General features: G+C 35.6%; 1 protein-coding gene across 9 annotated transcripts in view; it reads right to left on the reverse strand.

Moving 5' to 3' along the window:
* LOC128242956 (kinesin-like protein KIF28) overlaps positions 1-13,106 on the reverse strand; it is a 68,154-nt gene that overhangs the window by 2,872 nt on the left and 52,176 nt on the right. Inside the window, exons 18-26 of one of the 9 annotated variants that reach the window (XM_052960406.1) lie at positions 12,225-12,312; positions 10,172-10,315; positions 8,670-8,819; positions 8,121-8,390; positions 6,166-6,333; positions 5,413-5,541; positions 4,945-5,022; positions 1,638-1,697; positions 824-1,003 (exon numbers count right to left, since the gene is read on the reverse strand). In XM_052960406.1, the coding sequence (XP_052816366.1) occupies positions 824-1,003; positions 1,638-1,697; positions 4,945-5,022; positions 5,413-5,541; positions 6,166-6,333; positions 8,121-8,390; positions 8,670-8,819; positions 10,172-10,315; positions 12,225-12,312 (1,267 nt within the window). Of the gene's footprint in view, positions 1-823; positions 1,004-1,637; positions 1,698-3,178; positions 3,218-4,944; positions 5,023-5,412; positions 5,542-6,165; positions 6,334-8,120; positions 8,391-8,669; positions 8,820-10,171; positions 10,316-12,224; positions 12,313-13,106 lie in introns of all 9 variants that reach the window. The other 8 variants (XM_052960409.1, XM_052960408.1, XM_052960407.1 and 5 more) reach the window with 8 other exon arrangements.

Here is a 13,106-nt window from a genome sequence, read left to right on the forward strand (position 1 = left end):
AAACATAAGCTTTTGATACCAAAAAACATAAGTACATAGTGTCGATCTGCTACATCTTTCTTCATTTAAGCTTATTTTCAAATACTTATTATTGTAATGATAGAGATCTGAAATCAAGATTTTAGCTTACATTTTCCTTTACACTGATGTTTTTTTTTTATAATTGTGATTGACTTTTGTTTCTGCTTCAAAGGTCCTTCTATTATAATGCATAACACAGACAATCTAAATACATTTAATATTGTTGAATTGTGTTCCCTCTACAATGTTTTACAGTAAAGGCAATTGATTTAGAATCTACACTAATAATTACACATTCAACCAGGCATTGCTGGTTGTCTTCACTTTAATGGTCTCTTGGATGGCACAGATGTATGGAAGTTATCTACTCGAGTTGCGCACAAAATACAATACTAAAGCTGGAAGCTTACCTTTAATGCTTACAAAATCTGAAAGACAGCATTTATCTATTCCATTTAGGTGTATGTACGTATAAACAGAGGTCGATGGTAACAAAATATAACAAGCAATATGAACACAAAAGTGCTAAGTCAAATCTAATTCAAGTTAAATGACACGTAAGAAGCATTGTGCAATTCCTTTGTATGCAGTCATTGAACAATATTGTGCTTTTCATGTTATTAATTTGTGTAAACAACAACAACAACAATCATGCAATAAGTGCTAAAAGACACTTGAAGGTGCTCGAATAAAACTGAATGCGAAACTCATTCAAGGAAATGCATTCAAAAACAAAAAACAAAAGCTAAAAACAAGCAACAACCAGGTGTGAGGGCGGATACCATATTCTGTGTTGGCTTACGTTTACAAAAGATTGGGAGCGGGCTAGTGGAAGGTCCTTATGGTGGTGGTGTTTGACCCGTTCATAGTGGACAACACCACCATTTCTCTCAGCCTCATTGTGAAGGTCATCCTCCTCCTCCCCGAACACAAACAGGCTTATAAGGTCGTCATCAGTCTGAGATTTCTTACTGTGTTTCTGCTGTAACAAGGCAGGACACGTGTAGAGTCAGTTTGGTTTGTTAAATTCAATGTAACACATTTCTTGTATGACACTATCTTTTTGCTATTGAACATTTGACGTCACATCTAGGTTTATTTGAAATCCCTCCGTAATTTCTTGGAAAGAGACAATGGTTGACTTGGTTTTGACCATGCATGTTTCAGTCCATTAGTTTTTGGAGTAAAACATAACGTTTTCAGGTGTTTGACATTTCCACTATATGATGCATGCTATGTGGCAACATGATATTTGGCATGACAAACACTGAATAAAGTTTTAGCCTCGTTCAGTGACTGTAACAACTATTCAAATGCTATGAAATTAATTTAAAACTAAAATACATTTAAGTAAAAACCCAGTTTGTCAAGCCAAAAAACATGCATATTTGATGGAATACATGTCTCCAACTTTTGAGTCTTATCTTTTTGTCGCCTTATTGATCGACATTAAATGGCTAGTTTATCAATCATGCGTAAGAAAAAATGTTTGGAGACATGCATGATTATTTATGGATACAATTTACTGTACATAATTATGTAAAATAACATAATATAGTGAAATGAAACATATGATTCAGTACACAGTACATGTTTATGCTAGTGGTTGTTCTTACACTTTCTTCTGCATTCGACTGGCGCCTTTTCTCTTGAAGATATTTTTCTGCTTTCATGATCTATATACAAATACATTTATTCGGAACATCAACACCAAACAGTAAACTGCTCTAAAGTAACTGGGTATATAACATATAATGGGTATAATAGGATAAGTTAAGGAGAATAAGCCTAGGGATATCAACAAAGAAGCCGAGAATTGTCTAGTAAGAATATCCTAAACTATACTGAGGGCCCCATTTCATGAAATATGTATTGGCACATCTAAAGATTACTGTCTGTCGAATAGGCAGTGAATGTCCTAGGTTAGGAATATATTAAAATCTGAAATAGGGAAGTGACCACATGCACCATCCATCTAGACACAAACTGGTATAAGACAACATTTTAAGGCAAAAGTAGTACATAAACTCATATAATGATAAAAGAAATCTGCAAGATAATTCAAGATGAAGACTTGTTAATATCTTCCATGAAAGGGGCCCTTAATTTTGATGAAATCTCTTCATTAGTCTGCCTAAACTAAAATTACCTAAATGCCAGGCGTTAATGCATCTCCTAGCTCTAGTGAAGCAAATCCAGGAAATACCTCATCTTGCAGCTTAATGTATCATAGAACTACTGACTATATCAATTATTACCTCTATTTATACATGAAGAACATAGCTAAAAATAGTTATTCCATAATAATGGAAACAAATGTTGAAAGATGGGTCCATAACAACAGTTAGATATAACTTTTTTCAACAGTTATTACATACCAACTTTCTTCCCTGTAATGAAATACCAGTTTGACTGTGTAAGTAGTTCTTTGTAATCTCTCAAAAGTGTGGTGGCAATATCACTGCCATAAGATTACCTGTTAACATTCGTGAATTGTTTTGTGTTAACCACTTAATTTTCGCGATAATTATCAAGCTTTCTAGTTAACCAGTTATTATGCTACTTATATGGAATTCGCAAACCATTACTAGCTAGTGTTGTAGCTAACTTTCAAGCTTTTTTTAGTCTTATGATATATATCTTACCAAAAAAGTATCACAAATATTAACTTGATAGCTAGATATTATCATGAAAAATAAGTGGTTAACACAAAACAATTCGCGAATGCAATCACATTATCTTACGGCAGTCACCATACAACACCAGTCACTGGGCGCATGTATAAAACAGGTATATTTTAGCTTTGGTACTTTGAGACCTCCAACATAGTAAACTTTATACCAGCATCATATAACATAGGCTTCCAAAACCCTTAAGTTAAATAACACTACACAGAAAAAGTTATTGATACACATTATAAAATAACAATTATTTTTAAAGCTGACCTTTAACAAGAACATTGCAGAGCCTTAAACCGGAAAAAGTCATTGGCCTTTAAGATTCGAAATATTGCTGTGTTAATACAAAGTCCATTCCCATAAAAAAGAGAAGTTATCATTTCTGCAGAAATTAAATTTCTGAAGTATACACTACATGACAGCAATGGTCAATGTTGACTTAAAACTACCATGATCTAAAGTTCAAGTTTAATTCTTACAGTGGGAGGATCCTGAACAACTGTCTGTAATTTTAAAACCTGAAAAATGCTTGTTGCTTTTAGTTCCTTTTAACACGTGGTTGGAAATAGCTTAAACGACGGTTGATTAATGTCAGCCATAACTGTGATGGCAGTTGATAAGATCTCAGACATGGCCGTAATGACTGTTGTGGCTGTAATGAGGGTTGTGGCTGTAATGACGGTTGTGGCTGTAATGATGGTTGTGGCTGTAATGACGGTTGTGGCTGTAATGATGGTTGTGGCTGTAATGACGGTTGTGGCTGTAATGACGGTTGTGGCTGTAATGACGGTTGTGGCTGTAATGAGGGTTGTGGCTGTAATGATGGTTGTGGCTGTAATGACGGTTGTGGCTGTAATGATGGTTGTGGCTGTAATGACGGTTGTGGCTGTAATGACAGTTGGTTAGATGTCAGGCATGGCTGTAATGACGGTTGTGGCTGTAATGATGGTTGTGGCTGTTATAATGAGGGTTGTTTGGATGTCAGGCATGGCTGTTAAGATGGTTGTGGCTGTAATGACGGTTGTGGCTGTAATGATGGTTGTGGCTGTTATAATGAGGGTTGTTTGGATGTCAGGCATGGCTGTTAAGATGGTTGTGGCTGTAATGACGGTTGTGGCTGTAATGATGGTTGTGGCTGTAATGACGGTTGTGGCTGTAATGACAGTTGGTTAGATGTCAGGCATGGCTGTAATGACGGTTGTGGCTGTAATGATGGTTGTGGCTGTTATAATGAGGGTTGTTTGGATGTCAGGCATGGCTGTTAAGATGGTTGTGGCTGTAATGAAGGTTGTGGCTGTAATGATGGTTGTGGCTGTTATAATGAGGGTTGTTTGGATGTCAGGCATGGCTGTTAAGATGGTTGTGGCTGTAATGACGGTTGTGGCTGTAATGATGGTTGTGGCTGTAATGACGGTTGTGGCTGTAATGACAGTTGGTTAGATGTCAGGCATGGCTGTAATGACGGTTGTGGCTGTAATGAAGGTTGAAGCTGTTATAATGAGGGTTGTTTAGATGTCAGGCATGGCTGTTAAGATGGTTGTGGCTGTAAAGAAGGTTGTGTAAGGCATGACTGTTATGATGTTGATTAAATGTCAGATATGGCTGTTATGATGTTGATAAAATGTCAGACATGGCTGTTATGATGTTGATTAAATGTCAGATATGGCTGTAATGAGGTTGAATAAATGTCAGACATGGCTGTTATGATGTTGATTAAATGTCGGATATGGCTGTAATGAGGTTGATTAAATGTCAGACATGGCTGTTATGATGTTGATTAAATGTCAGATATGGCTGTTATGGGGTTGTTATTAAAGCAAACCATAATTCAACATATAAAAAGATCACAGCAGAAAAGACCTTAGTGTGTTCACTCAGAGTTCTAATGGTGACATGGTAGAGAACATGTAGTCAGGGGCTCTTCAGTCTGAGTTTGAGATTCAAAATACCTTTAAGATGTGTTCCTCATTGTTGAACAGGTAATTTGTAACAATTTTTAGCATTATTGCTCTTGAAAAAGAAATTTTACAGCAAAACTAAAATATGCAGTGTTGCTTGTTGAGTGTCAAACTCAGACAGTTTGTGAACATGGGCCCTGAACTTACAGAGCACAAGTATTTGAGGCACTGCCCATTGTGAGGAGTTAGTTTTGCTTTGACTATCAACCCACGTGACTGACACACTGGTGAGTCTAACAAGTTGGGTTAGGTAGGCAAGTTGCCAATGCATCACTGAGGGTTCTTACATGTTCTTCTGGAATCATTGTTGTTTTACTCCGATCAAAATTCATGTTCTCATTAGATTTGCGTTGTAATTTAAGCATCTACAATTGAATTGTTTGAAGGTAAATGTTATGACATCAATGCTTATAAGTGATCAATACTTAGGTTGTCGGAACCTGCATATCAACTCAGTTTAAGTACATGAGAATAAACCAGAAATATATAAGAGTTATGAAAAGCATAATTAATAAAACTGGTTTAATACATTAATTGTGAAATCCTTCAATTTTACATAAACTGAATTGTTTTCAAAATAATGATGAAATTAAGCTAAAGGAAAACATACATTAAAAACAACAAAATTAAGTAAATATCATTTGTATTCATTTGACCTCGAATTTTCCAGATTTAAAATAAAATTCATGAGCATTACAAACCCTGTTATAGTTGAAAATGAAGAATAACAAGAACAAGAAGCTCTGATTGGTTACCTGATTGAGTAGGTGGACCCTGGTCTTAAGCCTGGTACCACTGCTGTGGGCTACAGCAGAAACTGCCCGGTAAAACGGCTCATACTGCTTCTCCCCCTCAGGCTTAGCGTCCCACTCCTTACAGATGTCCTGCAGAAATAAACCAGTCAAGTTGTATCAGAAGTGGTGTGAGTTGTTCTTTTAAATAATTTCTACTTTTTACTTTTCTTAAAGTCAAGGTCCACGTTCATAAATATCTCTGAATGACATCTATTCTCATTGGCCTATCATAAAAAGAAGACTTTGCCCTGTCTACATACTTGTAGCAAAAATGAACAAGAGCACCGCAATTGGATCATGCCAAAAATGATATGACTTTGTTAAGGCAAGGAATGAATTTATGTATTTTAAATCATTGTTTTTGTGAGGTTAAGTAAGGTTTATTAATGGCTTCCATGAACACGGTATACTCTACATATACAATTAAACAATTTTTTGAAGGCTTGAAAAGATAAAATTACAGAATTGGTGAAATTAAGTAATTATTTAATACAAAGGTCATCTACTTGATGTATAACTCAACAACTCTTTTATTCCAGTGATGGGACTTGCTTTAAAAGTGAATAGTTACCGTTGTGAACATAATAATGGTAACGGTTTCTGAGTTGTGGCCAACAGAACAGTTTTCACCCAATGAAATTAAGGCAATAACAATACCTCAAATTTAAAGAAAAAAAATACAAGCTGTAGTTAAAATTTCGAATAAATCTTCACCTGCATCCGCCTCTCCTTGGCAGCAAGCCGCTCATACTTCCTCTGTAGCAGTAGGACCTCTGTCTTCAGGTGCGACTGGTCCGATGCAGTCTCCAAGGCAAAGTGGGTGTTCCGCCTCGTAACAGCCGCACTTGTGGGAACACTCCCCTGATCCATCTGGCGTAACTCCTGGAGACGATATAAATTTTAGCTATTTGCACAAATCTTTTCAAATAATCATTTCCTGAGAAATCATTTATATTTGTGGGCTTGAAAATTCATGGTTTTCGAAAAAGTACAACTTTGTGGGTTCTTAAATATGTGGATTTTCATTTTCTTAAGAAAAAAAAAACGAAGCTGCAATCCTAAATTGTCTGCAAATTCACAATGGCCCGATATCCTATTATGTATCATCTATGTCATGCAATCGATGACACTACAATAGGACAAGATGTCAATAAGCGAGGATACGCATGTCATTTAATTTAAGAGTCATAAATAAAGCTGCACCCACTTCAAGGATATAAATAGTGAAGCCATTGAATGTGTTTTTGAAAACTGTGAAAACATAGTGAGGGTGTTTAATTAAATAATCGATTAAATATTTGATCAAGGTAACAAAATCAAGTGAGTGACGAGGTTAATAATCAGCATAAAATGTGCCACACAGGAGGTTGATAGTTAGCTTGTTTTAATTTTCTGGTAATGTCAAATGAAAAACTGAGTGCCAGTACTAATAACTGACTTGAATTTATTATCATTGAGGTTAAATAATATATAATATAAACAATATACTGCGACTATGTATAATTATGTGATTACATGATCATCATGTCTTATTATTATTATTGTCTACCCATTCACAAAGACATTGCGATTTCAGAATTGAAGGTCAAATTTTCGTTGGGATCTTGATTTCTATACAAGGCAAATTTACCCATGAAATCCCCAAACATTTATGTCCCACAAATATTAATGATTTTACAGTACTTTGCAGCCAATTCATCATTTTACATTTAATGTTTGTGGGCTGATTTAAGGTTATGACCAACACCCTACTAGTTTGACATCGTAGGTGATGTTATATCTTTTGACCAATTCTAAATGTTGTTATAGGAGTTGATCAGTTATAGTTTTCAGTGAAACACCTATGTGTCCTCTTGACAGCAATGATTTTTTTAATTGGATAATATAAAGGTGATAATTTACAGATACACAGACAACAGCTTCAAGGTCAATTAAAGTGGTAACTAATAAACTTATTACAACATGATGATTGTCATTTTTAAAACTTTCCAGCCTAATGCTTTAGTTATTAATAATTGCACTTCTTTCTTTAGATTCCTGTTTTGACAGATTACCATGACCGTTATCAACCTTATGCTTTGACCTTGACCTTTGATATCTAATTTAAAAACCATAGAAGTCCACAATAGGGATCTACAGGTAATGACCAACCTCTTTACCAAGTTTGTTGACCATAGGTCAAAGGTTCTCTCTATATCAATCTGATCCGATAAGACAAGGTTTTTTGTATTCAAGGTCAATGTGACCATGTTATTTGACAGGCTGACATCAAAATTAATAGTCGCCATCTGTAGGTCATGAACAACCTCCCTATCATGTTTGAGGGTTTTAGGCCATTGTGTTCTCTATTAATCTGACAAGGTTTGGTCTACTGACCAACCATCCAATGACTTACCAACAGACCACTCAAAACAATAACCCCTCGTGTTTTTCGAAGGGGGGCATACATTTTAAAATTGCCAACAAAATTGAATTGTTAAACCTTTCATCTCTTATTGAGAAAGAAGGTGTTTTTTTATATAATTAAAAAGCTAAAAAAACAACTCTGTTAAACAATCAAAATTATGTTATTTTTTTATATATATTTTCCCTGATTGTTTTTTATATGAAATGTCTACAGTTAGTCATCATTTACAATCTACAAGATAGTTTAATAAAGTATATCTCACCCTCGTTGTGAATTTGAGCAATTTTGGATCAGGCACCGTGTCTTCTTGAGTCCCATATACCATGAACGTGATACAACCTCCTTCAAAAAACTCCAAGTGCTCCTTTGTTATCTTGCTGAATGTGAACACCTTGTTATGTTTGAATTCTGGTTTCAAAGTGTTTTTAACCAATTTAGTTTCTGTAAATGAATCGTCTTTATAGACGCGGTATTTCACTTGTATTCCTTTTGAGAATCTCTGTTTGTATACTTCTCCATTCTTTACAGTAACCTACAAAATCAAGGCAAACATTTTAATCAGAATTGATGATGCAGTTATTTATGCAAGCTTTAATGAACATAGAAATCACTGTAACCATGTTGGGAGTACGTTTGGGATGCTTCTTAAAAATCTTGACTTGCTTTATCAAAGTAAATGTGAAAAATAAAATAGTATTGCTTACTTTAGCAAAAAATAATAATATCACAACCTTTAAGTAAGACTTGCTAAGACAAGATAACAATTCATTCAGTATTTACAAAATCTTTGCTTTTCTTCAATATTTCCAACCTTGAAGTGGTATGGTTTGCCCAGCAGCTCGTGCGGTTCATCAACGAAGGCGTCCTCCTCTAGCGCCTTGCCGTCCTTCTGGCACGGGGTCACGTGGATCACAATGTAACCCTCCTCCTGCCCTTTATAGTCTGTGAACATTATCTTGTCCTGGAAAATAACAGTTGTGTGCAAGCCATTTTTCCAAGATTCTTGGCAACTTGTTTGCTATAAATTTGGCAATCTTCAGTTACAGAGATGCTATAATCTTCACAATCTTCAGTAACAGAGATGCTATAATCTTCATAATCTTCAGTTACAGAGATGCTATAATCTTCGCAATCTTCAGTGACAGAGATGCTATAATCTAGGCAATCAATCTTCAATTACAGAGATGCTATAATCTTCATAATCTTCAGTAACAGAGATGCTATAATCTTCGCAATCTTCAATTACAGAGATGCTATTATCTTCGCAATCTTCAGTGACCTCTAGAGATGCTATAATCTTCATAATCTTCAGTTACAGAGATGCTATAATCTTCGCAATCTTCAGTTACAGAGATGCTATTATCTTCGCAATCTTCAGTAACAGAGATGCTATAATCTTCATAATCTTCAGTAACAGAGATGCTATTATCTTCGCAATCTTCAGTAACAGAGACGCTATAATCTTCATAATCTTCAGTAACAGAGATGCTATAATCTTCATAATCTTCAGTTACAGAGATGCTATTATCTTCGCAATCTTCAGTAACAGAGATGCTATTATCTTCATAATCTTCAGTAACAGAGATGCTATAATCTTCATAATCTTCAGTTACAGAGATGCTATAATCTTCGCAATGAATTACAATTGAGATGAATAATATGCTATTATCTTCACTATCTTCAGTTACAGAGATGCTATTATCTTCGCAATCGTCAGTAACAGAAATGCAATAATCTAGGCAATCAATCTTCAGTTACAGAGATCATATGCTGAAACTTTGCTTGAATTAAATGAACACACTTAAAAATCATCTACTCTCAAAGAATAGTAAAATTCAGGGTCAGTAAACAATGTTTATATGGAGAAATCGATTTTACAACCCTCATGTAAGATAAGTCATGTGCCACAACACTTCAATCAAATATACTTTATTAATTTAAAATTATGACGTTTTAAAAAAGCCTAATCAAATTATTTGAAAAAGAAATAGAATACCATATTAAAATATTTAAACTTTAAAATTATTGAAAATGTGATGTTTTTAGGATCTGATTTTAAATGAATGCACTTCATCGCATCAGTAAAAAATGACACGGTTTGGTGAAATGTGCAAAAATATTGTTTCATAAAATTTGATAAAACATGAAGTTAAATGGTACGCACAACATAGTATATTTCATGTGTGGATGGAAAATTCATACCCTCTGGCAAGCCTCAATACCATATCTTGCAAGAGCCCCGAGGTCTTATTTTTCCATCAGTACAGGAAACACATGAATGATATTTCTACTGTTCCATGATGATCCACTCACCTCAAAGTCGAGTGCATATGAGAGTGACTGCAGGAAGACATTGGCTGATCCAATGAGGGTGTCCTCAGTGGGCTCCCAGAATGGGTCCTGTTCCTTTGTCACCTTGGAAAGGTCATCACCATCAAGGAACCTCTGGTACATGTCCTGGCATGAGAAGGAGATAAGTATATGGATTCATATAATGATAATTAATAAAGTCATGAATTTCATTATTCTTTAAGGAAAAAGTCAGCAAGCATCCAAGTCATAATAAGTCATCATAAGTCATCGATTAGAAAGTCACTGGTTTGAGGCTCAATTTCATGACCTTTTTCATTTAATAACACTTTGCTGTCTTTCTTGATCACTTGCTAAAATGGTTAAAACTCAAGCAGCAAAGTGTATAAATCTTGGATAAGTTTGAAAATTTGAATGATCTGATTGGTTAATATCAGTTGTTGGATAAATATTGACCAATCATTAAATGTTTTGGCCAACTTACCAAACCAGAGGCTATAAGCCAGTTTTATACAATTGGCTGCAGTAAATTACCTGAATGGGGTAGTATCTGTTCATGAACTTTCCCCCTTTCCCACAACAAAGTATTGCCAATGAGGAGATGTAAATTACCTGAACAAGGTATTGTCTGTTCATGAACTTTCCCCTCTTCCACAACCATGTATTGCCATTTAGGATGTGTAAATTACCTAAAAGAGGTATCTCTGTTCATGAACTTTCCTCTCTCCAATAACCATTTATTGCCATTGAGGACATGTTAATTACCTGAATAAGGTATTGTCTGTTTATGAACTTCCCCACTTTCTCACAACCATGTGTAACCATTGAGGAGATGTAAATTACCTGAATGAGGTATCTTCTGTTCATGGACTTTCCCCTCTTCCACAACCATGTGTTACCATTGAGGGCATGTAAATTACCTGATTGAAGTATCATCTGTTGATAAACTTTCCCCTCTTCCACAACCATGTGTTGCCATTGAGGAGATGTAAATTACCTGAATGAGGTATTGTCTGTTCATGAACTTTTCACTCCTCCATAACCATTTATTGCCATTGAGATGTAAATTACCTGAATGAGGTTTTGTCTGTTCATGAACTGTCCCCTCCTCCATAACCATTTATTGCCATTGAGATGTAAATTACCTGAATGAGGTTTTGTCTGTTCATGAACTGTCCCCTCCTCCATAACCATTTATTGCCATTGAGATGTAAATTACCTGAATGAGGTTTTGTCTGTTCATGAACTGTCCCCTCCTCCATAACCATTTATTGCCATTGAGATGTAAATTACCTGAATGAGGTATTGTCTGTTCATGAACTGTCCCCTCTCCCACAACCATGTGTTGCCATGAGGAGATGTTAATTACCTGAATAAAGTATCGTCTGTTCATGAACTGTCCCCTCTCCCACAACCATGCATTGCAATAAGGAGATGTTAATTACCTGAATAAAGTATCGTCTGTTCATGAACTGTCCCCTCTCCCACAACCATGTGTTGCCATGAGGAGATGTTAATTACCTGAATGTGGTATTGTCTGTTCATGAACTTTCCCCTCTCCCACAACCATGTATTGGCATTCAGGAGATGTAATTTACCTGAATGAGGTTTTGTCTGTTCATGAACTTTCCCCCACTCCCACAACCATGCATTGCAATAAGGAGATGTTAATTACCTGAATAAAGTATCGTCTGTTCATGAACTGTCCCCTCTCCCACAACCATGTGTTGCCATGAGGAGATGTTAATTACCTGAATGTGGTATTGTCTGTTCATGAACTTTCCCCTCTCCCACAACCATGTATTGGCATTCAGGAGATGTAATTTACCTGAATGAGGTTTTGTCTGTTCATGAACTTTCCCCCACTCCCACAACCATGCATTGCAATAAGGAGATGTTAATTACCTGAATAAAGTATCATCTGTTCATGAACTTTTGCCTCTCCCACAACCATGTGTTGCCATTGAGATGTAAATTACCTGAATGAGGTATTGTCTGTTCATGAACTTTCCACTCTCCCACAACCATGTGTTGCCATTAAGGAGATGTATATTACCTGAATGAGGTATCGTCTGTTCATGAACTTTCCTCTTTCCCACAACCATGTGTTACCATTGAGGAGATTCTTCATTTTCACTGTCACTCTGAAAATTGCAAAGTTCACATTAATCCATTCATTACATTTCCATCCACAAGAGTCTGTTTACTTGCTGGTATCACATTACATTATCAAGAGTTAGTTCCAGTATTATACAATGATGAAAACAGACTTTGGTTATTTCATCACAATTTATTCTTAGTATTTAAGTACAAAATATAGTCAGGTCATTTTATTAACAATTTTTATATATGTTACAATTATAAACAGAATGATAGTTTGAGTGTAACAATGTATTGCTCGATTGAATGATGCACTATATATGTAAACAATAAAACCTCTAGCGAAAGCAGCTACATATCAAGGCTACTACCATTCACACTCTAATAAAGCACTTCTACAATCACAATTACAATTACAAGGAAATTCAAATAACGCCATGCATTGCCTGTCTAAAATGATGTACCAGGTTTTGGTTTTAAACAATGTTATTAGAATCTGTTTAAGGTGAATGTTGCATATAACATTGATCTCATATGGATGAATAAGAAACAAGCCAGCTAGCTCTAGAGACCTTTTTACAGCCAATACATAGTATCTCTGCTGCTTTATGAATACATGCTATTTAGCCTTCAGGACCATTTCCCATTCGGGTGGGATAACCAGTACACATACACAAATACAAGACAAAGCTCTGAGCATGGATCAAACCTGGGACCCTTTGAACAAGGGTCTGATAGCACAATCACTCGGCCATCACACCAATTACTCTGTCATCACCACCATAACTTCCAATAAACATTCATAAAGGATTATAATGCAATTGTGTTCCATGCTTCG

This window comes from Mya arenaria, chromosome 8 (assembly GCF_026914265.1).
Source record: "Mya arenaria isolate MELC-2E11 chromosome 8, ASM2691426v1".
Lineage (NCBI taxonomy): Eukaryota > Metazoa > Mollusca > Bivalvia > Myida > Myidae > Mya > Mya arenaria.